This window comes from Adiantum capillus-veneris, chromosome 7 (genome assembly GCF_014529385.1).
Source record: "Adiantum capillus-veneris isolate H3 chromosome 7, ASM1452938v2, whole genome shotgun sequence".
NCBI lineage: Eukaryota > Viridiplantae > Streptophyta > Polypodiopsida > Polypodiales > Pteridaceae > Adiantum > Adiantum capillus-veneris.
The window spans coordinates 141,118,454-141,143,638 of NC_140937.1; the positions used below are offsets into that span (position 1 = coordinate 141,118,454).

At 42.9% G+C, this 25,185-nt stretch overlaps 1 protein-coding gene and 1 pseudogene across 1 annotated transcript; both read right to left on the reverse strand.

Annotated features, from left to right (window-relative positions):
* Positions 1-19,951: 19,951 nt before the first annotated feature.
* LOC147454712 (uncharacterized) lies at positions 19,952-23,438 on the reverse strand. Its single transcript, XM_086517067.1, has 4 exons — positions 23,422-23,438; positions 22,317-22,393; positions 21,951-22,072; positions 19,952-20,152 (listed from the first exon to the last, which is right to left on the reverse strand). Exons 1-4 carry the CDS (start codon positions 23,436-23,438, stop codon positions 20,024-20,026), a joined length of 345 nt encoding a protein of 114 aa, XP_086373193.1. The 3' UTR covers positions 19,952-20,023.
* On the reverse strand, positions 20,630-21,952 carry LOC147454713 (receptor-like protein 44 pseudogene; annotated as a pseudogene).
* Positions 23,439-25,185: the final 1,747 nt, after the last annotated feature.

Here is a 25,185-nt window from a genome sequence, read left to right on the forward strand (position 1 = left end):
TTGCGAGAGAGAGAGAGAGAGAGAGAGTGTGCGCTCTCGCACACTTGCGAGAGAGCTCGCACACTCACACTCTCTCTCTCTCTCTCTCTCTCTCTCTCTCTCTCTCTCTCTCTCTCGCAAGTGTGCGAGAGAGAGAGAGAGAGAGAGAGAGAGAGAGAGTGAGTGTGCGAGCTCTCTCGCAAGTGTGCGAGAGCGCACACTCACACTCTCTCTCTCTCTCTCTCTCTCTCTCTCTCTCTCTCGCACACTTGCGAGAGAGAGAGAGAGAGAGAGAGAGAGAGAGGATGGATGGATGAAACTTGAGTTAGAGAGAGTGAGAGTTAAAGACTACAATAGAGAGAGAGAGAGAGAGAGAGAGAGAGAGAGGAAGGAGGTTTTACCTTTTATGCTACTACACTTGTTTGTAAAGTGATTTACCTTTCATGCTTACTTAAAATCATGCTTAAGCTCTTATGCCTCCATAAGCAAGCCTTTCCCTTGCTTTTTTTTTTGAAAAGAAGAACAACTTATTAATTTTTTTTCATTTTCTTTCTTACTAAGTCTTTTTGTTAAAAGTTGCAAGACTATTCATTTGTGATATTTACTTAATACCAGTAATCTCACTAAAGCTCGAGAACTGGTGGCGGGTGGGAATGTTTCCTTCCGTGGTCAATTAATCATCTTTTTTATATATATTTTGATTTAAGGACATGTCAAGTGACCAAGTTTGCAAATTACAGGGACGTCAGAGAGGAAGTAAGAGCCGGTGAATTTTAACTTCACCTTAAGGCTTTCTAGACTTATAGTCTAATGAGTAATTTTAAATATCTACCTTGCTATCCCACTAGCTCAATTGCTAACTCACTACCAAAATGTGCCTAATTTTGTTGAATGTTGGACACCCAAGCTTGGTGCCAAATATCTTGTTGAATGTTGGACACCGAACTACCAAAAAATGCCCAACTTTGTTGAATGTTTGGGATCAATTCTTTCGCCAATCAAGAAGCAATATTGAATAACCAACGATTATAATTTTTATACAACAATTAGAGCTTTGGATTCAAATGTGTGCATTGGGTGCACTCATTGGTAACCCATCTCATTTTTAGTGTATTTTAGAGAGTCTAGATCTCCCATAAGTTTATCGAGCTTGATTCACACATGTTTTGAAACATAAACCAAATAGGCCTTGTGAAGATGAATGTTCAAGGGCATACATTGGCAATTTTGAAATCTGAACCAATAGGTATATAGTAGAAAAAGCTCATCAAGGTCCCTCAACTTGCATTTCCAAACGCAAATCAAATAGGTTCATCGAAGAAAAGCTGGCAAATCAAGCTAACCGAGAGTCACAAAGACAAAGCTCACCAAGGGTCTGCAACTTGCATTTCCAAATGCAAATCAAATATGTCTAGTGAAGACAAGAGGTTTTGAATCAGAAGCTTAACAAGGTGCTAAAGCACACAGGGTCCCATTCGCTTGCAGTGCAAACCATGCCATGCAAAAGCATTCCCTTGCACCTCATGTTGGGGTAAAGGTGTATATGACTTGCCTGGTCGCCTAGGTTATGGGCGCCAGCCCACTACTCGCCTTATTCTTGCACATATACCAAGAATAAGGAGTAGCTCATTTGAGAGCCTTACACAATAGGTTGAGTGTAGAGCATTCGGGCATAAAGCTTGGGAGCAAAGCTTTGGAGCTCTATTGTAACAAGCAAAAGAAGCCGACACTGAGAAAATTTGAAGGCTTGTAAGCAAGCTTGTGGAATTGAAGCAAATCAAAAGCAAGGCTTGTAGTGGAAATTGAGGACTACCATAATCGAGCAGAACAAAGGTGTGTGAGGGTTGTGTGGTGACACACAACCCTCACACAAAAACACACACACACACACACACACCTTTGTGTGTTTGTGTGTCACAAGGTGTGTGAGGGTTGTGTGGTGACACACAACCCTCACACAAAAACACACACACACACACACACCTTTGTGTGTTTGTGTGGTGACACACAAACACACACACACACACACCTTGCAGTGAACGAGCAAAATTGTCGAGCATTGAGCAAAGGGCTGCAATGTTGGCAATTGGGAACGCTTGCAATGTTGATTTCAAAGGGAGAATCAATTGCAAAGCACATCTTGAGAGCTTTGTAGAGTTCATGGGCAGCCAACAATGAGTAGGAATTTTGAGCAGCAACAAGCAGTGCATGGGAGATTGGGAGTATGTGTTGAACACACACACAAAATTGAACAAGGCTTAGGGCAGCTAGTAGCTTGGAAATTTGGGCAGCAGCAAATAGGGCGAGATTAGTAAGTGAAAATTGACCCTGAGAGGGCAAGCGATTAGGCGCTTCAGCATTCTTCGCAACGATTTACAGCGGCTACGACCTTGGCAAGCACTTACGTCCAGCAATGAAAGGCAACATCGCCCTTCTTTTTCTCGGCTTCGACATAGCGAGAGAGCGAGAGAGAGAGAGAGAGAGAGAGAGAGAGAGAGAGAGAGAGAGAGAGAGAGAGAGAGAGAGAGAGAGAGAGAGAGAGAGAGAGAGAGAGAGAGAGAGAGAGAGAGCAGTTGGGCTCTCCTCCAGCATAGCTTCAACAGTGACTTCCCTCCCACGCCCATTCCGGAATGGTCATCCCCAGACATCCCGACCTCAATCTAGCATTTTGGCTTCGACGATTTCTTAGTTTTCACCTTCGGCGGCACACACTGACTCATAGAGGCTCCGACGGCCCATTTTGGAGCAGTTTTTCTAGCTCTAAAACGCGTTTTCAACCACAAGCAGCTGTTTGATGGTGCTTTGTGCTTGGTTTTTGGTCGACGTGTTTTTCCAATCAATGAGGTAGTGTGCCAGATTCCAGGCAGTTTTGCTCATAGGTTGCGTGTTGTTTGTGCAACAGCACAAAGAACACATATAGTGCTCATGTTTGATTGTGTGGGCATTCCAGAGAGCAATTTTTAGCACAATTTTGTGCAGTTTCATGCTATGTATGGATGTGTGGATACCTCTTGAGCTAGGTATAGCTCGCAGGTACCCCATTCACAGGTTTACAACGTTTTTGGACATGTATAGGTCCGTAGAGCCACTCATTCAAGATTGAGCTTGTTTGCCAGGATTTTGGCATTTTTTGTATACATTTGTGGATCTGTTTAATGAGACACTAATTGTCTGTATGCTTTATGTGGAATTGGTGAGATTTTTTGAAGTTTTACTCAGTTTTCAAGGGAAACTCTCTCGGAGTTTTTCTAGATTCTTGCCATGTTCCATGCATATCTACAGTTATGCTCTCTGATGGTTTAGTGGTCAAGTTTGACTCCCACTTTGACAGTGATCAAGTGTTCACTCTCACTTTGACAGAGCTTTTCAGCTTGGACATAGTTTAGTGTTCTTGTACCCACCCTCGAAGGAGTGAGGATTGCGTATGCTTGTGTGGCTACAAACAGACAGACACATGTTTCACAGGTTTTTTGTTGCAGATTTTTGCAAGCGGTTTCTCTTGTGGGATGACTTTTGCAGAGCATACAAAGTAGTCTGTAGAATTTACATATAGGCTCTAGCATGGGTACGCACGCTTGCCTACCACTAGAGCCAATACGCTGCATGTAGATCGATTGAGCGAGCCAGTGGACATAGGTTGAGAGAGTCTTGCACCTGTTTTCTTGTACATACTAGTAATTTAGCTAGTAGGACCCACTTATCGGCACATTCTTCTTTAAGTGGGAGACTATTACCCTCACATTTCCTTACATTAGATGAAACAACAATGCATAAGAGACAGAATAGATAGTACACAGGCGGACCACGCGCGTTTGTGCTTGTTGTTGGGTTACCGCCGCACATTGGTCAACAACGATCTCCAATTTTTCATTTGGCCCTCCCAAAAATTGTTTAGATCCTGTTGCATTTCCACTACTAGGCCATCCATATCATTAAGATTGATCAACAGATCTCTCGGATGTGACTCTAAATAGTTGGCCATGTCATTTTGCATGCGCAAGCGAAGAAGCTCATCTTGAATAGAGGAGACAAGGCAGAGTTAGCCTCTCTCAAAGCATGCATCTAACTGTCATGCTGCTAGGCTATATTTTGTAGTGCTGTGTTTTGTCCCTCCAGCTCCACATTGCGGGCTTGCAAGGCTGCCACCTGGGATTCTAGCTCGGTGACCCGTGAAGGAGTATGAGCGGAAGTGCAACGTGAGAGAGAGTGCGAGAAGAAGAGCAGGACGATATGGTGCACTCGCTCTACTGTAATGTGTAGAGCATAGTGAGTTCTTATTAGGTTTTTACAAAAGAACATGTGTACATACCTGGCGGCCCGCCCACTTACCTGGGCGACCACATTGGGCTTTATACCCCAACAACCTCCCACTTAAAGTCCAATGTGGTACTTTAAGTGTGAGAGAAGCTACTAGACAAGCTAATATACAAGAGATGTAGAGAAGTGATGTACTACCCTACACCTAACTGCTTGCGAAAATGCGCAAAGCTCTCTGAGGGAAGTCCTTTTGTAAGTATATCAGCAGGATTTTCTGTGGTGTGAACTTTGACAAGCTGAAGTTGCTTATCCTCGAGCATTTCCCTGATGAAATGATACTTCACATCCACATGCTTTGTCTTTGAGTGATAAACTGGATTGCGAGCCAATTGTATGGCACTTTGACTATCACAATATAACACAGGCATCTCTTCTTTGATTCCCAAATCTGTTACTAGTCGATTAAGCCAAATTGATTCTTTGCATGCCTCTATTGCTGCAACATATTCAGCCTCTGTAGTAGACTGAGTAACACAATCTTGTAATCTAGAACGCCATGATACTCCTCCACCAGCCAATGTAAAGACATACCCTGACGTAGACCTTCGGTTGTCTAAGTCACCTGCATAATCTGAGTCTGTAAAACCCTTTACACTTAGCTCCTGACTCCCATAGCATATACGCATACTCTTTGTAGCTTTCAGGTATCTCAATATTCCTTTCACTGCCTCCCAATGTTTCTTGCCTTGTGCATCCTTGTGCTTGAGAAAGTAAACCCATACTTTCCTCGAGTAATCATCTATAAATGTCATAAAGTAAGAAGCTCCCCCTAGAGATAGGTTAGGCATAGGTCCACACAAATCACTATGAACAAGTGCCAACTGTGTATCTCTTCTATTGCTTCTATGCTTATGTGGCTGCTGTGTTTGCTTACTATACATACAATGTTCACAGAATTCAAAATCATTAAATGAAAAGCCAGGCAAATAACCAGAACGAGACAAGATTTCCATTCCCTTCTTGGACATATGTCCTAACCGGCTATGCCACAAAGAAACGTTCGGCTGCTCGGTTACATTGATTACATTTTTAGAGACATTTGATACATAAATCATGTAAAGTCCTCCAGACTTTACTCCATGTGCTACTGTCATAGAACCCTTGGATATCTTCCACATGTTCTGTCCAAAAGTGGTGACATAGCCAGCATCATCAAGTAAACATGTGCTGATCAAGCTCTTTGTAATTGCGGGAACATGTCTCACATTCTTCAGCGTGAAAGAAGAGCCATTCTGAAACTTCAATTGAACATCTCCAACACCTAAGATCTCACATGTCTGCCCATTGCCTAGCCGAACATGATCTTTAGTGGTCACATAAGAGGTAAACCACTCCTTGTTTGGAGACACATGAAGTGATGCCCCTGAGTCTATAATCCAGTCACTCAGTGCATTTCCATCAGATGCTGTAAGAAGAGCTGAGTCCATTGTATTCTTCAAGAAGTAGATGTCTCCTGACACTAGACTGTCATCCTCTGCAACAGTGTTTGTCACATTTATTTCTTGAATCTTCACTGAGGACTTGTTCTTCTCACCATGGTCTTCAGCTTTCTCTTTGCCTTTTTCTGCTTTCCATTCTCTGCAGTCTCTTTTCATGTGACCCTTCTTGCCACAATGGTAGCATTCTATGTCACTCTTGCCTTTAGCACTGCGGGACTTGCTACGAGACTGATTCCTCTTTCCACCTTTGTACTTTTCTTTGGTCCTTCCCCTGACAACTAAGGCTGTTCCTTTGCCTTTGTCCATTGTCTTTCTATTGGTTTCTTCAGTAAGCAGACTTCCTTCTACACCTGCTATGTTCAAACCATCTAGAGGTGCAGAATTACTCAAAGCTGTGCGAAAAGTGTCCCAACTTTCTGGCAATGTGATCAACAGGAACATAGCTCTAACAGGTTCATCAAACTTGACACCTTGAGTTGACAACTAACTGTAGATTGTGTTGAATTCATTCAGATGATTGGACATAGGTGTCCCTTCTTTCATCTTCAAGTCAACAAGCTTCTTAAGCCAGTATACCTGTGAAGCTGCACTCTGCTTCTCATAAAGATCACTCAGCTTTAACCATGCTTGATAAGCCGACATCTCGTCTGCTACATTGAAGTAAACGCTTTCTGCCAAAGTCAACATAATGGTAGAAAGTGCCAATTCATCCATTTCGCTCCATTCATCTTCGTCCATGTCTTCTGGTTTTATCCCCTTGAGCTTTATAGGTTTTATCTGCTTCTTTTGTACCAACACGTGCCAAATCTGCTTCTTCCACAATGGGAAATTGGTTCCATCCAGCTTCTTGATATTGTAAAGAGCAGTGTCCTGTGATCCAGCCATAGCTACGCTTCACAGTAGTTTACTTTTCTGGGAAAAATTCTGCAGAGTTTTCCCTGTAAACTGACCTCTGAACCAATATCAACCTGTCAAATGAACCAAGAAAGCTTCAGATTCTGTAGAAATTTTGGCAGAGTCTCCTTTGTAAAATGGCTCTGGTGTACTAAAAACAGACCAAAAAACAGCTCAAAAAACACTATCTCTCTGACACTGTAAGCTGCGGGTAAACTTGTCCTGCACCTGTACTGTCTCTGACTGTCCTGTCACTGTCCTGTAAGCATAGATTGCGACAATGCCTCAACGGCAATAAAGCAAAGATGCAATCCCAATTGTCTAACTCATAGTCAATACATCCTAGCTGCCTATCTAAGGGTGCTCGAGGGATCGCTCCAAGACCTGTATCACTGAAAGGATCTCAACATTCGAGAATCCCCCAGCTCAATAAAACCTCACTCGACCCTCAACAAAGGCTGCAGTAAATCTGACAGTACATAGACTTCCCACAACGTCATACATCCACAAATTTCCCACTGTATGCTGTAACCGCTGCGGCGGTTGTTTGCTGCGTGACTCACAGCCAGCAAACCCTCAACAAACATACATCATCTCTGACAATACATCCCATGTGGAAGTACCTGCAATGTCAGGATGACATCTGGAATATCAAGCAGCAAACACAAGCTACCTGATGAAGTAGTGGATGTCGCCTACAGTCTGTGTGTAGATGCGCCCGTGTCGTATGTGACACGCCTCCAAGAACTGTGAGCCGTCCTTCGATGTATAGACAACCACAAATCAGCACTTTGGGAGTGTCGATATCCTCAGCACCTGCAGTCGTAGGCCGAAAACCCCAAATTTGCAGAGTCGGATTTGCACCCGCCGAGACCACGTAGTCGAAAATGGCCTGCGCAGACCTTTGTCGAAGCCGAACGGTGGCCGAGATGACCTCAGAATGAAATTCTGAGAACACCGAGCCCTTCGCGATCGCCCACGAGATTTGGGGCCGTGTCTTTGCCCGTCGAATTTCACTCCAATCTGAGCTGCTGACTCTAGCCTCCTGCAGTGCTGCCCCGAGCCTCGATCTGAGCTCTGATACCAGTTGAAGGAGTACGAGCGGAAGTGCGACGCGAGAGAGAGTGCGAGAAGAAGAGCACGACGATATGGTGAACTCGCTCTACTGTAATGTGTAGAGCATAGTGAGTTCTTATTAGGTTTTTACAAAAGAACATGTGTACATACCTGGCGTCCCGCCCACTTACCTGGGCGACCACATTGGGCTTTATACCCCAACAACCCGTGCCTCAATAGCCGATGTTGGCCAAATTGCCCACAAGGATTCCGCCAAGCGCTGCAAATTTGTTTTGCATGCCTGGAGCTATTCATAAGGGGGCTGGAGTTGGTCCCACCGCATCTGCTGCTACCCTGGCAGCTTCAGGATTTTTTGGTTGCGAGAAGGTGTTCGCACCCGCAGAGCCGGTCCCCTCAGGGTTTGAAATTGCAGCACATTCCTGCATTCTTTGTCCCCATCACACAACTATGAAAGATTCAGGCAACCTTCCTCACTCCAGAGACGGTGGCAACAAAGGAGGTGGTGTGGAAAATAGGACTTCCTCCCGTCCTCTCTTTCTGCTTGAAGTCCCCGCAGCGTCTATCTCACGCAAAACATGGGCTACCACTGAAGTAGACGCATCAGCTAAAGCCGTCACACGGACATGCGTATGAGGCAACTCCTCAGCCGGTATAGAACTCTGAGCCCCTGTTGTTGGATCAGTGCTACGGGCCATGAAATGATCATTCTCAAAATGACACAAAGGTCAAAGGGCAAGAGGAAAAAATTCTGTTAAGGGGAACACCAATGTCAGAAGCTACCCCACCTTTTCATTAATTGGGGTATTGCACCCCATCTGCCCTACTACTCTTTGACACTCAGCCAATAACTATTCCCTGATGATTGTTGCCCAAGCCACGCGCCCAGAGATGGTATAAGTTTTGTCATGTAGCCAAATAGCAAGCATCTCTAATCGCTGCATCAGTGAGCCCTGACAATTTTTATTCCCCTTTCACTTTTAATCCAAATTCAAGCTCTGTCTCTGCAACGCCAACGATAGGTAGACAACAACATCTTGAGATCCTTTCTGCTATTAAAAGAATACTTTGATCGTTTACTTCCACCATATCGCCAAGAGCCAACTATTCTATCAATGTAGTAGCCTGCGGGTGGATAGGAATGCTTGGCTAGTCGAGGTTGGCGAAGACTCACTGTTGCAAATCCTGCAACCATGCGTCCACCCGTCTGAGAGCTAGCTATTGCACAAGTGTGAAGGGGATGCATTGAAGCAAGGAAGCTGTCATGCTGGCAAGAGCACACAGAAGAACACAGAAACGCTGAGACAAAACAATGCGAAAGCTCTACAAATAGCACTGAAAGAATATAAGGAACCTGGTGCATGCACTACCCCACTCAAAAAGACTTCTCAAAATAGGTAGTGACACGGTGTCGCAACCATCATAACCCTTTTCCCGCTTTAGAGATTGCATGTGGCAAAGAATTCCCAATCATGATTAAGGAGGCTTCCGGTTCTTGTACAATAGCAAATGGACACTTGATAGCGGTAGGTGAAAAGTAATGACGAAGTCAAAAACCATTCACCGGAACAGCAATCACCTCCCCTCGCAAATCAACCAAATAAAATGAAGTGGGTCCACAGTACTTAAAGATCCAAAACGGCCCAGACCATTGTGATTTCAGCTTTCCAGGCATCTTCCCAAGACGAGAACTAAATACAAGAACCAACTGGCCCCGCAAAAATTTCCGCGCTTTGGGTTGGTCTAGCCATTTCTTTCGTCGGAATTGTAGATCTTGCAACACCGCAAAACTGCACAATCGCTCTTCATCTAATTCCTGCAAAACATGCAAAAGATAAATGACTGAAGCTTCCAGAAGAAGCCTATTCGCAATCAGCATCTGTAAGCTGGGCACAACATGCTCCACTGGGGTAATTGCCTCCATACCGAATGCCAATTTGAAAGGGGTTAGACCTGTTGCCACTTTATATGCCGTACAATTGGCCCATAATGTGGAAGGAATTTTAACATCCTAATCAGTTTGGTGCAGATTGACTAGTTTTGTCAAGATGCGGAGCGATTGCTTATTAGTTGATTCTGCCTACCCATTTGCCTGAGGATAATACGGAGAAGATTTCCTGTGTAACACAAAATAGAATTGCAACATTTTCTCCATCACCTTATTCAAGAAATGGCTACCCCGATCACTAACCAACTCAATGGGACAACCATATCGAGAAAAAATATCCTTATATAATCACCAAGCAACAGAAATCGATGTATTATCTTTTAAAGGCCATGCTTCCACCCACTTAGTTGCATAATCCATGGCCATCAAAATATACCAGTTGCCAGTTTGTCTACACAAAAGCAATTGGTTGACCAATGACGAAGGCAAGTGATCAATCATGTCAAATGTGGAGTGGACATACATACTTCTAATTTGGAGCTCTATATGCACTCCTGATTGCATGTGTGCTTGAAAGTAACAAGATTGTGTATGAGCATGCATGTGTGGCATGTAATTAGGTGCTACATACATAAACCTATCTTTCCTCATTCTTGCCGTACAAAAACATTGAACGTTTGTGAAATAGAAATGATTTGAGACTCTCATGCTCTCATACCAACCCAATGCTTAAACTGCTGTTGTTACGATATAAGCCACACAGTGCAGATCCTGTGGATACGCAAACTCTGCGGACTAGTACTTCATGCGGCTACGGACAGTTCTTCACGGGATACCTTGGGACAGGACGGGTTTGCACCGTTCCCGATCTGTGTTGGAGTAGCGGGTGGATTTGGGGGGCATACCAGTCATTGTGGGGATATCAGTCAATCAATATATTTCTCATGTAATCGTGTGCACTGCTGTGTATCAATGAAGAAGATGGTGTTTTGTTCCTGTACACTATCTATTCTATCTCTTATATATTTTTGTTTTATCTAATGTAAGGAAGTGTGAGGGTAACAATTTCCGTTTATTGCTCCACTGCGAAGCCATAGGCATTACATCTGGCGACCACAATGCGTGATGGGTGACCTGCCGTGAATACGCCTGTGCACTAGGTCGCAGGTTCCTCCTGACCCTGTTGTTCCAGTAGTGGGCAGACAACGGAGGAGAGGTGGTTCGGATGAATTCGTCTTTTTCCCACCCCAGGCTGAGGAACATGTGTCTCCGTCGCCAAGCCTGGTTCGTGGTCGACGTATTCGGCGTGCACGCATGGCGTACTCCGTGTAGTCAATCATGTCCTCCTGCCATGCGCTCTCGATCACCAACTCATGTCGCTCCACCACCAACTCCGGTAAGCAGTCCCGGGGCTACCCCGCCATCATCTCCGCCTCACATTGTTTGGCAACCTTTCCCGGAGGGGGCACAATTGAGCAAGGGGCCATGGCGCAACCAATGGCGGATGGTCAGATTAAGTATAGTCGCTTTCGAGGTCGATCAAAGGAAGACCATGAGGCACATTTATAGCAATTTAATAAGGTGTATGGATTGAATCATCCTAGTGCAGTGGTTCCTCTCCATCAACAATCTGTGTTTGAGTCCACACTTTCAAGGAAAGCTGCAAAATGGATGTCAAAGTATCTTGATGATCACTTTCAAAATTATGTCGAAGGTTCCAATGTGTTCTTGCGTCGATTCAAAACGGAAAAGACAGTCCCTCAACAATTGGAAAAGCTTCGGTCGTTGCCAGTGGAGGATTATGCTGCAAAGTTTCGGATGCTCTTGCAACGGGTACCTTAGGGATAACAACCAACAGCCAAGGTGTTGAATGATTATTTTCTACGAGGATTGAATAAGGATCTCAGAATTGCCTTGAAAATAGTGGATAAGGTAACCACTCCACTGGATAATGTGATTGCACAGGTTGTTGTAGCATGAGAAGCCTTAGAAGATACTAAGTCACCATGAAAATCAAAGAAAAAGGATCGCAAGAAATCTCATCGTAAATCTCAGGGAAGTCGCAGTGATAGTTTGGAGTCGAAGAGTACAGACTTAGAATCCTCAAATTGAGGCAGCAATGGTTCGGTGAAAGAATCGGAGGAGGCACCTCGGAAAAAATCCCAGCATCAAGGGAAAGGTGTTTCGTTCGGATCTGAGGAATCTTCTGCAATGGTAAAGAGTTTGAAGGAGCTATGGTGTACTCAGTGCCAAAATCCTGGACATGCCGCTCAAGATTGCACAATGAATCAGAAATGGTGTGCGATTTGCACCGCAAATACCCATAATACAGTGGAATGTTATTACAATGGTCATGGCAGTAGGAGTTGGGATTCTTCTACATGGCAGTCACAACAGTTAGGACAAGAGCCTGCGGTAGCACTGGCTCACCCTCATGCATTGGAGGCACCTTTTTCGGGACCAGCCGGCGGACAAGGTTAAGGGGGGACGGGGGGGGGGTCGTGCCCGCGGACGAGGTGGTCGAGATCCGAATCGACCCAAGACCTGCGTTTTCTATTTAGGAGGTGGGCATTGGCGGTCGAAGTGTTCAAAAGCTTTGAAATATGATCAAAAGAAAAAGGAACATGCTGCCGGAAAGCAGCCTGGTGTAGATTGAGGGATTTGAGGAGTCTGACCCGGTGGTTTCGTTGATTATCCGTTCTAAAAAAAATATGGTACCAGCAGCAAATGTTAAGCTTTCGGATTGATCAACTCAAGAGGATGTACGCAAAAAGTATGTAACATGGATGCCGCAGTCAGTGCAGTCGTTGCAATCACCAGGATCTTTGACAAGCTCTTTGGAGAAGAAAGAGGGAAAAGCCAAAAACAGGGCAAGTACCATGGAAGAGGATAATTGGGAATCTGTTTGGAAGGAGGTACTAGAATCACCATTACAGGTTTGATTGGGATCTTTATTGAAACTAGTTCCGAATTTTCATAAATCTCTACCGAGTCAGGATTTCAAAGGAATAAAGGAGATGGAAGTTGATGTTGCCGCAGATGAGGAAGTGGGATGATTCAGTCCCTTTTCCTGCAACTAGGATTACGGATACGCGCATCCTGGAGCTTTCATTGCAATATCATGGAACGTATATCAACAAAGACCTATTAGATGGAGGTGCAGGAGTTAATATTATTACTCAAGCTGCTTGTGATCGCTTTGGTCTTGGTGATTGGGAACCTGCTCCCTTTGTAGTTCGCATGGTGAATCAGAGAAGAGTACAGCTAGTAGGATTGCTCAAAGGAATTGTGTTGGATGTGGCTGGTCTGTCCTTTGTTGTTTCGTTAGTGGTGTTAAATATTGAAGACTACAGTCAGGATTATCATATTATATTGGGGAGACCATGGCTACACCAAGCCAAGGTAAAGCATAATTGGGAGGCAAACATGCTGAAAATACAAAAAGGTTGCAGGAAAGTTCGGGTGATGTTGGGAACCTGCAGACAACCAATTCAAGCAGCATGGCCTGTGATAGTGAAAACAATGAATATGGTGGAAGGATTAGAAGAGGATGAAGAGGAGAAATTCCTGAAGGCTAATCCAGATTTAGTTTCTCTTTATCTTGCAGATATTTCTATGGTTTTGGAGGGGAAGTCGTTATTGGATCAAGAAATGGCAGCGTCGGAGGGAAAAGAAGAAGCCTTGCCTATGCCAGAACCATTGGAGGAGGTTATTAGGCAAGTAAGAAACTTTGAAGTACAAATGAGTAAAGTAACAAGGGTGAAGGAGGATGAACTAGATACAGTCTCTCTAGGAGCTCCGGAAGAGACTAAGCCAATTCATGTCAGTCGATGACTTGAAGCTTGATTCTGAGAGGACTTGATTAATCTGTTGACGGAATTCCATAATGTTTTCACATGGGATATGTGGATATGAAAGGATTGTATCCAAAGTTTTATCAGCATAAGATTCATTTAAAACCAGATGCAGTGCCAGTGAAGCAGCATTATCCGAATGTGGCCAAGCAAGTCAAGGTGGAAATTGATCGCTTATTGCAAGTGGGTTTTATTACCCCTATTGATAATCCAGAATGGATTTCTCCCATTGTGGTGGTACCAAAGAAAAACAAGAAAATTCGAATTTGTGTGGATTATAGGAAGCTGAATGCAACTACTATTCTAGATCCTTTTTCGCTTCCATTTTTGGATTCTATTTTGGATGATGTGGTAGGTCATGAAATGTATTCTTTTTTGGATGGATTTAGTGACTATAATCAAATTCGGATGGCTGAAGGGGATCAGGCTAAAACAACTTTCATTACGGCATGGGGTGTATTCGCATGTACAGTAATGTGGTTCGGATTACGAAATGCGCCCTCAACTTTTCAAAGGGATATGTTTCAACTTTTGCTCTTACTTGACAGATTTTATGCGAATCTTTCTAGATTATCTTAGTGTCTTTGGAGTGCAATTAGATCATTTGAAGCAATTGCGGTTATGTTTTATGAAATGTCGTGAGGTGAAATTCAGTTTAAACCCTCTAAAATGTGCATTCGCGATGCGAAGTGGTAGATTATTGGGCCATGTTATTTCTGAGGACGACATTCAGTGGACCCTGATAAAATAGTAGTGATGATGGAGGCACCTCCACGGCAAATCCAAAGCAGTGTGCAACATTCTTGGGTCAAGCTCGGTGGCATGGGAGGCATTTGCGCTTTGTGGCACATTTGGCAATTTCCTCTTAACCAGGCAGCGCATGCCAAAGTTTTTGAATGGACCCCAGAATGTGATCTTCCCTACCGAAGATTAAAAATTCAGGTGTCCAAAGCTCCTATCATGATTCCTCCGAACTGGGGTCAAGATTTTCATGTTTTTGTGGATGCTTCTGATAGGGCTATTGGCAGTGTACTGATGCAGGAACAAACTCATGGGTGGTTTCGACCTGTCTATTATGCCAACAGAAAATTGTCATCCACAGAGAAAAATTATTCAGTGATGACAGAAAGAGAATGCTTAGGGATGATTTATTCGGTAAAGAAATTTTGTCATTATCTGTTGGGACGGTGGTTTTTCTTTCATGTGGATCATTCGGCTCTCTTATATTTGGTGCACCAACAGAATTGACAGGAAGATTAGCCAGATGGGTGCTCTTGTCACAGGAATTTGATTTTGAGGTCATACATCGTCCCGGAGCACAGCATGCGTTTGCTGATTACCTGTCTAGGCTTGATTTTGACGAGCCACCGACGGGGGTTGCGGATGAATTTTTGAATGCGTCTCTATTTTTGACAGGGGTAGTTGCGGATGAGGTTCCAGTCGTGCAATCATCCCAGATGATTCCCAGCATTCCTTGGACCTAGAATGAGGAGATGTTTTATTTTCTGGATAGCAGAGAAATGCCTTCATTCTTGTCCAGACATAAATGTTGTCAGATGGCTATTCGTAGCTGAGATTTTGAGATAGTGATGGGAAAGTTGTATTATCACACAGTGGCGGATGTTCTACTAAGATGTATCCTACCAGAAGAGCAAGGATCTGTTATGGAGGAGGTTCATACAAGCATTGTTGGGGGACACTTTGCAGCTTTAATCACGGCGTGGAAAGTGCTACAATTTGGATTAATTATGGTGGCCGATGTTATTTCAAGATGCGAGAGATTTTGTGCAACATTGTGATGTTTGTCAACGATTGGGGCAACCTACTAAGATGTCCAAAATGCCTTTACAACCAGTGTTACCTTTGGAGCCATTTTAGAAATGGGGATTGGATTTTATTGGACCTTTTAAACCAGTGGTGGCAGCTAAAGCAAACAGATCTTTCATGAGATTGTTAGCCCAGGGTTGCTGAAAAACAACATTTTGCATCATATATTGTTAGCCTAGGGATGCTATGTTCAGTTTTTCCCTACTTTGGCCTTCTTGTACGCTACTTTTGAAAGCACACAAAAGTTCTTGATGAGCTTCTTGCTATGCATTATGGTCTCAATGTTTGTGAAGCAAGGGCTTCTCTCCAAACATTGTCTCTCAGGCTACACTCATAATATAGAACATACTTTTAATTTTTTTCACAAAAAATAGCAATGCTTGTGCGATGTTGCAGTAGTTTGTTCTCCACCATTCTCTTACTTCACAACCCATCCCTCCATATACTTGTGGATTGAAATAGTGTAGTTTTTCATGAGACTTCTATGCAAATGATGCATGTAGGCTTGGTCAAAGAACCTGGCAATTGTTGATTGTGCAACATGCACCCCTATAGTACGAGAGCTTTTGTTGACTACGCTACATACACCCCTATAATACGAGAGCTTTTGCACACTCCAGTCTCTCTCTCTCTCTCTCTGTCTCTCTCTCTCTCTCTGTCTCTCTCTCTCTCTCTCTCTCTCTCTCTCTCTATCTATCTATCTATCTATCTATCTATCTAATGAGCTTCTTTGTCTGTGGGGTGTCTCGTTCAACAAGCCCTTTTCAAATTGCATATGAAATGGTTTCCACTATGGACCATTAAGGATAAAGGAATCTGAATTTCAGAACTACCTATTCATTATTTTTGGGGCACCTGGCTGTTGTGGGCACTGAAGGGGCACTTCTAGCTTGCATTTGAAGTGCTATCCTCCAAGATATGGTGAAGATAAGGCTGACAATTGTAGATAGCAAATCCCTTTCAAATTGCATTTTGAAATGCAAGTTGGAGGGTGTTGATAATGGATAGGGTCCCAACTAGTCTGAGGAGTGGTTCAGGTTCAAATTCAAAGGTGTTTGAACTGCGTTTCCAATTTATCAAGGTTTGCATCAAAATATGAAAGTGTCACAAGCAAGGAACTTTCTAATTCTTGATGTCCACAAGGACAGTGACCCTCAATTATCATCCTCCGCAAATTGAACAGCCTTAAAGCTAGAAACCACAACCATAGGCATATGCCAGCAATGCAGAGGATGTAGAGTTTTATATCATGGGATGAGGGATGGGTACATTTTTAGGAAGCTAGCAGGGCGACAAAACAATTGACAAGTGCAAGGTTCTTGCTGTTCAAAAATATTTTCACAATTATCATGGTTTGTAGGGCAAAAATCTCAAGGACATACATTTTTATATAGGTATGTTTATCTATTGAAGATGAGAATGATCAATAGCTAGACATGTAGAAACAGTTCATTCACCTCTAAACAAAAATATCATAAATGGATGTGCTCTTGGACTACCTATAATTTGTCTTGAAACCACACGCATGGATCTTTACTCTTTACACACCCACACATCCACCTTAACCACTAGATTATGACCCACGTTTAATATGTAGTGGCATTCTCTAAATTTTGAGATATACCTTACCAAAAAAACAGATTCGTCGGAGTTTTTGCTAGTGCAACCTGACACTTGCACAAAAAATGCAAAATGTACGACCATTGCTATGTCATTTTTACTTGTGACTATTATTGTAGTTAGAACCTCTAATTTAATTAGGAAACTCCTTTCCAAGGACCGAGTTGGAGATGTATAGCAAAAGACTTGATTATTTTCATTTTGACATTAAGAGAAGCCCTTGCATTTGCATTAGACACTTGAATCTATTACAAAATTGAGAATTACTAGCTGTTGAGTTTGGGACGTAAGAACCAACCTCAAGGAGTAAATGTGATGATGCCAATCTAGGAAGAGACTCTTCTAATATTCATCAAAAGATAAGATCGCACATTGCATTCAAAAGTAAGCTTGTACGAACAATTTAAAGTGCATTGAACATGTGCAATTTACCACTCATGTTTCTATAGAGCCATTTGAAATAATAGTGTGACAAAAGCAAGCACGATAGGACCATAATACTCATAATGCAATTTACTTCCTTGCCATCCAGTTTTTTCAAGTTTTTATTTTTTCACATGCATTCCTTGTTGGTGTTTCTTTCCTTTATGAATTCTAGTCCTTGCCCTTACCATTGGTCCTCACTAGTCTTTATTCTTCCCATTGAAAAGGCATTATTGAAAACTTCTAGTTTCTTTTTCTCTACGGTTTTATCATGTGGCTCACTTTGCACTCCATTACCAAGGAAGGTTAGCCTTTAAATTGACTTTCTAAATTTAATATGTTACAACCATCGAAGACATATGATAAGGTGAGCATTTGAGATTCTACTTGAATTTTTACCCTCGCTGGCTTTTAGCTGCTCGTTTTCTCTTCTCATTAAATGATATCCCCCGTCCTCATGTATGGAGTGAGTAACAAAATGAAAAGTTGAACTATGTTGGGAAGGACCATATAGAATACATGAAATTATCCCACAAGGTACCATTCATTGGAGACTCTTGATGAGGTTGAAACCATTGGATTCTTCAATGGGAGGAAATCTAAATGGTACTACAATCCTTTAAGCCAAGAACAGCTTTGGTCCATCCATCAAAAGAAGGCAGATAAGGCATAATTAGGTTTGAAAAAGATACAAACCCAAATTGAGGCTCGAGAGTAACAACAACATATCAGGTGCCACAATGAGAGACTAATCTTGAAGTTATATACGCATTCCAAGTTGAAATAGATGACGATTCTATAGACTCTAACCCGCCTCTACAATACCCAAATAGCTCCTTTAGAAAGATAACTTTGAATTTGTACACAACAAAAGTTTTAGAGAAAAATTTGATCTAAACAAAATTTTAAATATTAGTAATGCATTTTCTTTTCTTTTTTTTACCATTCGAAGCTTTGCTTCGACTAGTTTTACAAGGATTGCGCCCACTCACCCACACCCACATGTCTCAAGGGTTGAACCATAGTGGGTGCACTTAAATCCCCTCACCTTAACCACTAGGCCAACACCCCTTGACAATATTAGTAATGCCTTTAAAAAATTGAGTATAGATTCATGAAGAGAATATTCCATATTTGGAGCAAGTAGGAAACATTAGTAGCCAAACTTCGTATAGATGCACTCAAGAACAATACCATAAATGGAGACAAACTGAAGATGGGGTCCTAATACCATGCTAAAAACAACTATTTTTGAAAGTTACGTTGAAATATTGTCCATAGGAATGTGCTAGGTTTATGAGGATCTCATCCATGTCAATAGTATAGAAGTCTTCAATTTAATCATAATAACGCAACCAATATGAACCATCTCAAAGAAAAAATCAATCTTGACTTTTTCTTCACCCCTCAAAAAAGAATTCGATTTTTCATCACCCTTTTTCTATGTTTCTCTCAGTAGAAAATGAGCATTTTTCTTCACCCCTCAAATAAGAATTCGATTTTTCATCACCCTTTTTCTATGTTTCGCTCAGTAGAAAATGAGCACCTAACCAGCTATGGTACCAAGAGCTAAGCAACTCTTGTGCAACAATTACCCTCTTACACAAAGCACACTCTCAAAGTACACTATACAAGCTGTAGCTTTGGCATGTCAAGCCTCTCTGTTAGGCTCTCACTTAGACAAGCATTGTCCTATTGTCCATAAGGAATGGTATGGTGGTGAATGTTATCTAGATAACTCTCATCAAAAAGCCCCATGAAAACCAACCACCGTCGTCAAAAAAAATCAAGTACCAATGATTCTCTTGCAATGAGAGTTATCGCACCGTAATAGATACTTATTGCCAAGAATAGGCCCAAGAGCTTTGTCTCTCAAAATAGGCACTTCTTTCTAGACAAGCAAAACAAAGAGCCTAGTCTAACAATAAACATTCTTGCCATCTTGTGCACAAACTTTCCAAATGAAAGAGTGGCAATAGTGCCCCCACCTTGATGTCAATAGGCTTGTTACTTTTTGAAGAGTAATTCAAGTTAGCCCATCTTTTGGTTCGTTCCCTAGTTTTGACTCCATTTCCTTCTCTTGAAATCTAGTCAGTAAAGTTGTTCAAAGTTCAATATTTGAAACATTGATGTGCGCTTCCTTCTTAATGAGACTCTCCCAAATGTCTTAAAACAAAGGTCCCATCTTCCTATTCTCTAGTCTTCTTGTTCATCAAGTAGTGCATCTACAAGCTATTTTAGATCCAACTTCTTCTATTTAGCATATGTTTCAAATTACATCGAATCTTGGATGTAGCAAGAGAAGGAATGCAATTTCTTCAATCCGAGGACTCCTTGGTTACGTCTGAAGACTGAATGAGTAGAAGAGATGACTTCATTATGCCACGTTTGGTCATGAAGAAAGATATTTAAAATCGTAGAGCCTTGCCTTATAGTCAAATGATGTAGTAAGTTGTTTACAACCCAAAGCTCAACAGAAAAACAAAAACAAACAATAGTGATAGCATTCTCAAGTGCATCTTGTCGAATCGCGTTAAGTTTTCCTGGTAGTGTGGGGGAAAGATTTGCTTCAACTCGGCGAGTCCAAATTAGTCGTTTTTGAATGAAGGGAAAAGGAAAAAAATATTGATGAAATATACGAAGAAACGGTTCAAGCAATATCTCATTAGTACTTACAATTTACATCTTGGCAAGGATAATCCGGCCATCTAAGCAAAATGACTTTCTTGGACACTAGTTCCTATTATAGCCACTTTGTGCAACGCCTTCAACAAACTGGTCCTTGTGTGCCTCAAAGCTGAATGCTCCCACAAGCATAAGTCCAGGCCCACAACTTCCTGAGTACCATTAAAACCACATCACTATCAACTCATGTTAGGAGCATGGCCAAATTTCAAAAGTGATGCACAAATGCCCACTACAAATAAGACTTGAAACTATTTGAATTGACATCGTATATAACCATACTCTAGTCCAATTGTTGGCAAAACACTCCCATATACATTGTGTCAAAAACAAAGAGACGTTTTCGCTTCAATTCACCTCATTTGTATTCAAAAGAATGGCCAAAAGTAATCAAAAATCTATGATATTCTGTGTGGCCATCCCTGAAGTAAAACCTTGAGGTTGAGTGACCACTCCAAGAATCTAATCATAATGCGTAACGGGTAGCATCACCAAGCTGAAATGGCCTCACAACAAGTCACCGAAAGATTTCATCCCTCAGTAAACCATGTCGTCGGAAGCTAAATCACAAAGCCATAGCACTCAAGCAACATCAGAGACATCTTGGAGATGCGGCCCCACTGACTACATAGTCCTAATCATGTCTGTTTTGAAAGACCAAATGTATACAGCTTCTTTGAAAGTGTTAAAATCGGATCGAGCATAAAAGAGTATATTGGGGAGATGGACCACAAAGGGGCATTGAAACAAAAAGCCCCCATTTACAAATGTCAAACGCCTCTCCCTCATGCTACCCCAGCCATGCTGCATTTAATATGCAAATAAGGGGACTCATAAAACACAATGCAGCTGATGCATTATGCAAAAAATGCACACCTTCATCATGCTTCGGCCATAAGCTGAGATATCTTCCCTTCTTGTGCTGCAAATCCTTGCTCTGTGACACGTAGCCACACACATGCAGCAGCGAAGGTCACAATCAAACTCACCAATCCACTCGCCAGGCCGATCCCCACAATGGCCACTATTGAAAGCCCCCCTGTTGAACCAACAGGAAGAGGGTACCCATAAAGATCCGAGTTACCTTTGAAAGAGCTCACATTGAATCGGGGACCGCCAGTAGATGTATTCGACAGAGTGGGTGGGATGGCTCCAGAGAGCTTGTTGTTTGAAACGTCAAAGAATTTCAATCTTTGCAGAAGCCCAAGTTGGCCAGGGATGGAGCCAGAGAGTTGGTTTGTGTGCAGATCGATGACATTGAGGTATGCACACATGCTTAACTCAACAGGGATGTCCCCATGTAGATGATTGTTGGAGAGGTTCAAACTGACAAGATAGCTAAGGTTCCCGATGTTGGGGGGAATGGGGCCCTCGAGGAGATTTGAGGATATGTCTAGAGTCTCCAAGAGCGTGCAATTTGCGAGGCTCGGAGAGATGGTTCCTGCAAGATTCGACGCATTGAGAGTGATGGAGTATACTCTGTTGTTGTTGCAACCCACCCCCCTCAAGCTGCTTGCACTTGCACCCAAGCATGGGGTCTTTAAAGCTGTGCTTGTCCATGAATTCAAGCCTCCACCCTTTGATGCCAATGCACTCAGAAATCCTTGCAAACATATTGCGTCATCGCCGAGAGTTTGTGCAAAGGCTGCTCTTCCTTTAAGTTTGGAAAACAGTACAAGCACAAGAGCCACCATTAAAACAACCTTTTGCGTGCGCATAGCTTGCTGAAGGACTAGCCCACCGAATAGAAACAGCAGATGTCTCTCATGAAAACGGATCCTCGTCTGCGTGCAACCTCTCTCTCTCTCTCTCTCTCTCTCTCTCTCTCTCTCTCTCTCTCTCTCTCTCTCTCTCTCTGTGTGTGTGTGTTAAAGTCCTACCTTCAATTGTAAGTATCTGTGTCTAAGGCAAAGCTCTGCCCTCCTCTGTGTGTGTGTGTTAAAGTCCTACCTTCAATTGTAAGTATCTGTGTCTAAGGCAACAAACCGCAGCCCACATTATGTCTGAGGGCAAAGCTCTGCCCTCCTCCATCTCTCTGCGCAGAAGGCACGTTCTGCGCCCCCCGCCCCGCCCTGTTGAAATTAAACAGTTGAATAATCTGTTAACTTCTAAAACAAAAGCTTGCTTTCAAACTCAGCAAGGACTAGAACCCATAAAAAAGCCCAACAATGGACTTTCCGACAGAAAATGGGACATGACCAGAACTTCGAGGAGGAGCGCTCTAGCCCGGTGCCTCTCTCTCTCTCTCTATGTGCGTCTCTATGTGCGTGCGCCGAGCACGGTGTCTAACAAACAGACGACAAGGACTTGACAGACCTGCTTTCTCAAGATCCGGTTGGCAGGCTCGAGTGGGGCACGGCAATACGTGAAGAGCAGCGGGCGTGTAAGGAGCCCTTCATGTCACACGAGTCCTGCGAAGCTGTGATGCATTGCTCTCTCTCTCTCTCACACACACAACTTGACACAAGCACGCACACAGAGAGAGTCACAATCGCCCCCCCGCTCACGCGCGCGCGCACACACACACATATTCATGGAAAAGATTTGTAGAGCGCATTTGCACGTTCCAAAGTGGCCAGAGTAGGCAATGGGTGCTTCCCTTTACCATGCATATGCTGGCCACTTGGGTGGCTTTAAAGTAAGGTTCCTATCACACACTACCAAGCGAGGATTCTCGCTTCTACTACGTCGAAGAGGAGAGGGGATGAGTATCTTGTAGGCTGTAGTTGTCACTTTGATGGGTTGTAGGTGCATGTTGTTCTTTTTTTATAAGCACAGTCTCAAAAGTGAAATGTTGAACAAAATTGTAGCTTGCTTAGAAAATTCACCCGTACCTATTGAACCCACATGCAATATTCCACCCAGCAATTACTTTTACGATAGATGTTCTCGGCGGGAGGTGGCAAAGTTCTCCCCTAAGTTTTTAATCATCACAAAACACTTCCTTTTATGTCCACACATCAACTTTAAGAAACTCCTCTTCTTATGACCTCTAAAAGAAATCCTACTTTTGTTGCAAGCAAGAAAAATATGATGCTTTGATATCCATCACCTCTTTCATGTTACATGGCTTGCATAAATAAGGATGTACATGAATGAAATTTTATCTTTTTTGTTGTGTTTTTTGATACTTTTCTTAATGAAAACCTAGAACTAACGTCATAAATGTAGTAAATATGCTCTAAATAACAAGAGGGATGAAGAAGATGAGAATTAAGGAGACATGTATGGCTAAAAACATGAGAGAGAGAGAGAGAGAGAGAGAGAGAGAGATATCAAAGTGAGAGAATAACTCAAGATCAACTAATTGATATGGAACTTCAATGGAGTCCATGATCGCTTTGGAATAGCAAAAGGAGGCAATATTTCCTTCTTCATCTTCTTCTACATAACATTAACTTTACCTTGGGTGAAGCCTTACAGAGCTTTGCGTAGCATCGCTGCGAAGAAACCTTGCCCTGCTCTGCTTGGGCTGGTCGAAGGATGGCTACAACGCTTGCATGTGGGTTGGGGGGCCCTTTGATGCATCGTCTGGAGGTTCTTTGGCATCTTGGTCTGGGTCAGGGAAGGCTCCAGAAGGGATCTTTCGACTGATTTTCCCGCCGACTTAGAGGCATGGCTTGTGGCAGCATGCAACTTTTTTTGGGCTTTGTGGCTTGGCGGCTACCCGCCCTCACTTAGGGGACAAATTGCTTGCCTGGTCTTGGTTCGATGGTTGTGCGCTATGCATGATCGTGCTCGGATTTGGTTGGTTGTAGGGCTATGTGGGAGGGTCTTGTGCTTCTTCGAATCAAGTATTTCAAAGGGTTGGAGCTTTTGGGCAGGCGGAGGTGCCTGGTTTGGTCCATTTCTTTGCTGCATGGTGGTGCGCGACTTCGGTTCTTGCAGTGATGCTGTGTGAGAAGCAGCAATTTGGTGTTGATGCTTGGCACGCTTCTCCTGCCTGCATGGTGGGTTGATGGGATTGGAGTCAATTCGTGGCTTGTTGTTGACTGGGTCTTTAATGATGGTGTATCTTGTGGTTCGGGTCTTGTGGAGTCCAAGCACGGGGCATGGACGCTGCTGGTAACAGAGGCTTCTCCATGGTAGCATTATGTCCGTGCTTTGCTGGTGATGGGGACTTGGGCCCCGCCCTCTTTGCGGCCGGTGTTTTCTTTTCTGCAATTGTGGATCCTTGCAAGGGCGAAGCTGTGATGGGTAGCAGGCATCAGACCTTCGGTGGCACGCTTGAGGGTCTTTAGGTTGTATTCTTTGATGTGTGTGGGGCTAGCCTCCCCTGTTCAGGCTGTCTATTTTGCTTTCGGTTAGTTTTCGGTGGGCAGTGTTGTAATTTCTGTTTGGGTTTGGTTCTTGGTGGACTTTTGGATGCTCTAGCTCAACTTGTGAGCAGAGCTTCTAATGTATTTTTTTGGTGATTTAATATAACTCCACTCACTGTTGTGATTTTTGCAAAAAAAACCATTAACTTTACCTTTCCATCTATTATGGCGATAGATGTGAGTGATTTCTATGACATGCACATATAATCTCGCATGGAGTTGATTATGTGGTAGTAGCTGACGCCGTCTCCTCACTTCCCATAGTTTTTAATCTACAAAACAACAAGTCACTATATTAGTGAAAATAAAAGATATCACACTAATTAACCATTACATGCTAGTTATTCCAATTGTAATGCTAACCACGTACAACAAGAGGATGCCCAATATTGTAACATCCCACCCACCAAGGGTAGCAATTGTCCTTAGTTACTCAATAGAGAATCAATTGGACTGTGAGTGATGGAAAGTGTGGAGAAAATTTGAAAAGTTTCAAAAAAAAATTAAAAGTATCCATTTGGCATCTTCTCTAGGATGGCCTTTAAAAGTCAAAGGATAGTGGTTGTAAACCATGCCAATGCATGTGGTGGTGATCTCATGATCAACTATTTGTGCAGGAATGAGTTGTTCTTCTTGATCTACAAGTGAAGATGGATCCTCATAAACGTAATGTGTAGGTAGGGATCCTTGGAAGGGTCGTAAAAGACTAATGTGAAAGGCATTGTGAATGTGCCAGTGTGAAGGTAAATCTAAATGAAATGAAACATATATTAACAACAAAAATCTTGAAAGGGCCATAAAAATAGGGAGCAAGCTTTACAAGAACATTGGTGTCAACACTTTTAACTCTACGCCTTTCAATTCGA

Excerpts from the sequence above, each read along its gene's own strand:
- LOC147454712 (XM_086517067.1), bottom strand. Across the intron at positions 22,073-22,316 it reads ACCGGATCTTGAGAAAGCAG|GGCGGGGCGGGGGGCGCAGA; the intron begins GTCTGTCAAGTC and ends TAATTTCAACAG. Across the intron at positions 20,153-21,950 it reads ACAGATACTTACAATTGAAG|GAAGTTGTGGGCCTGGACTT; the intron begins GTAGGACTTTAA and ends AATGGTACTCAG.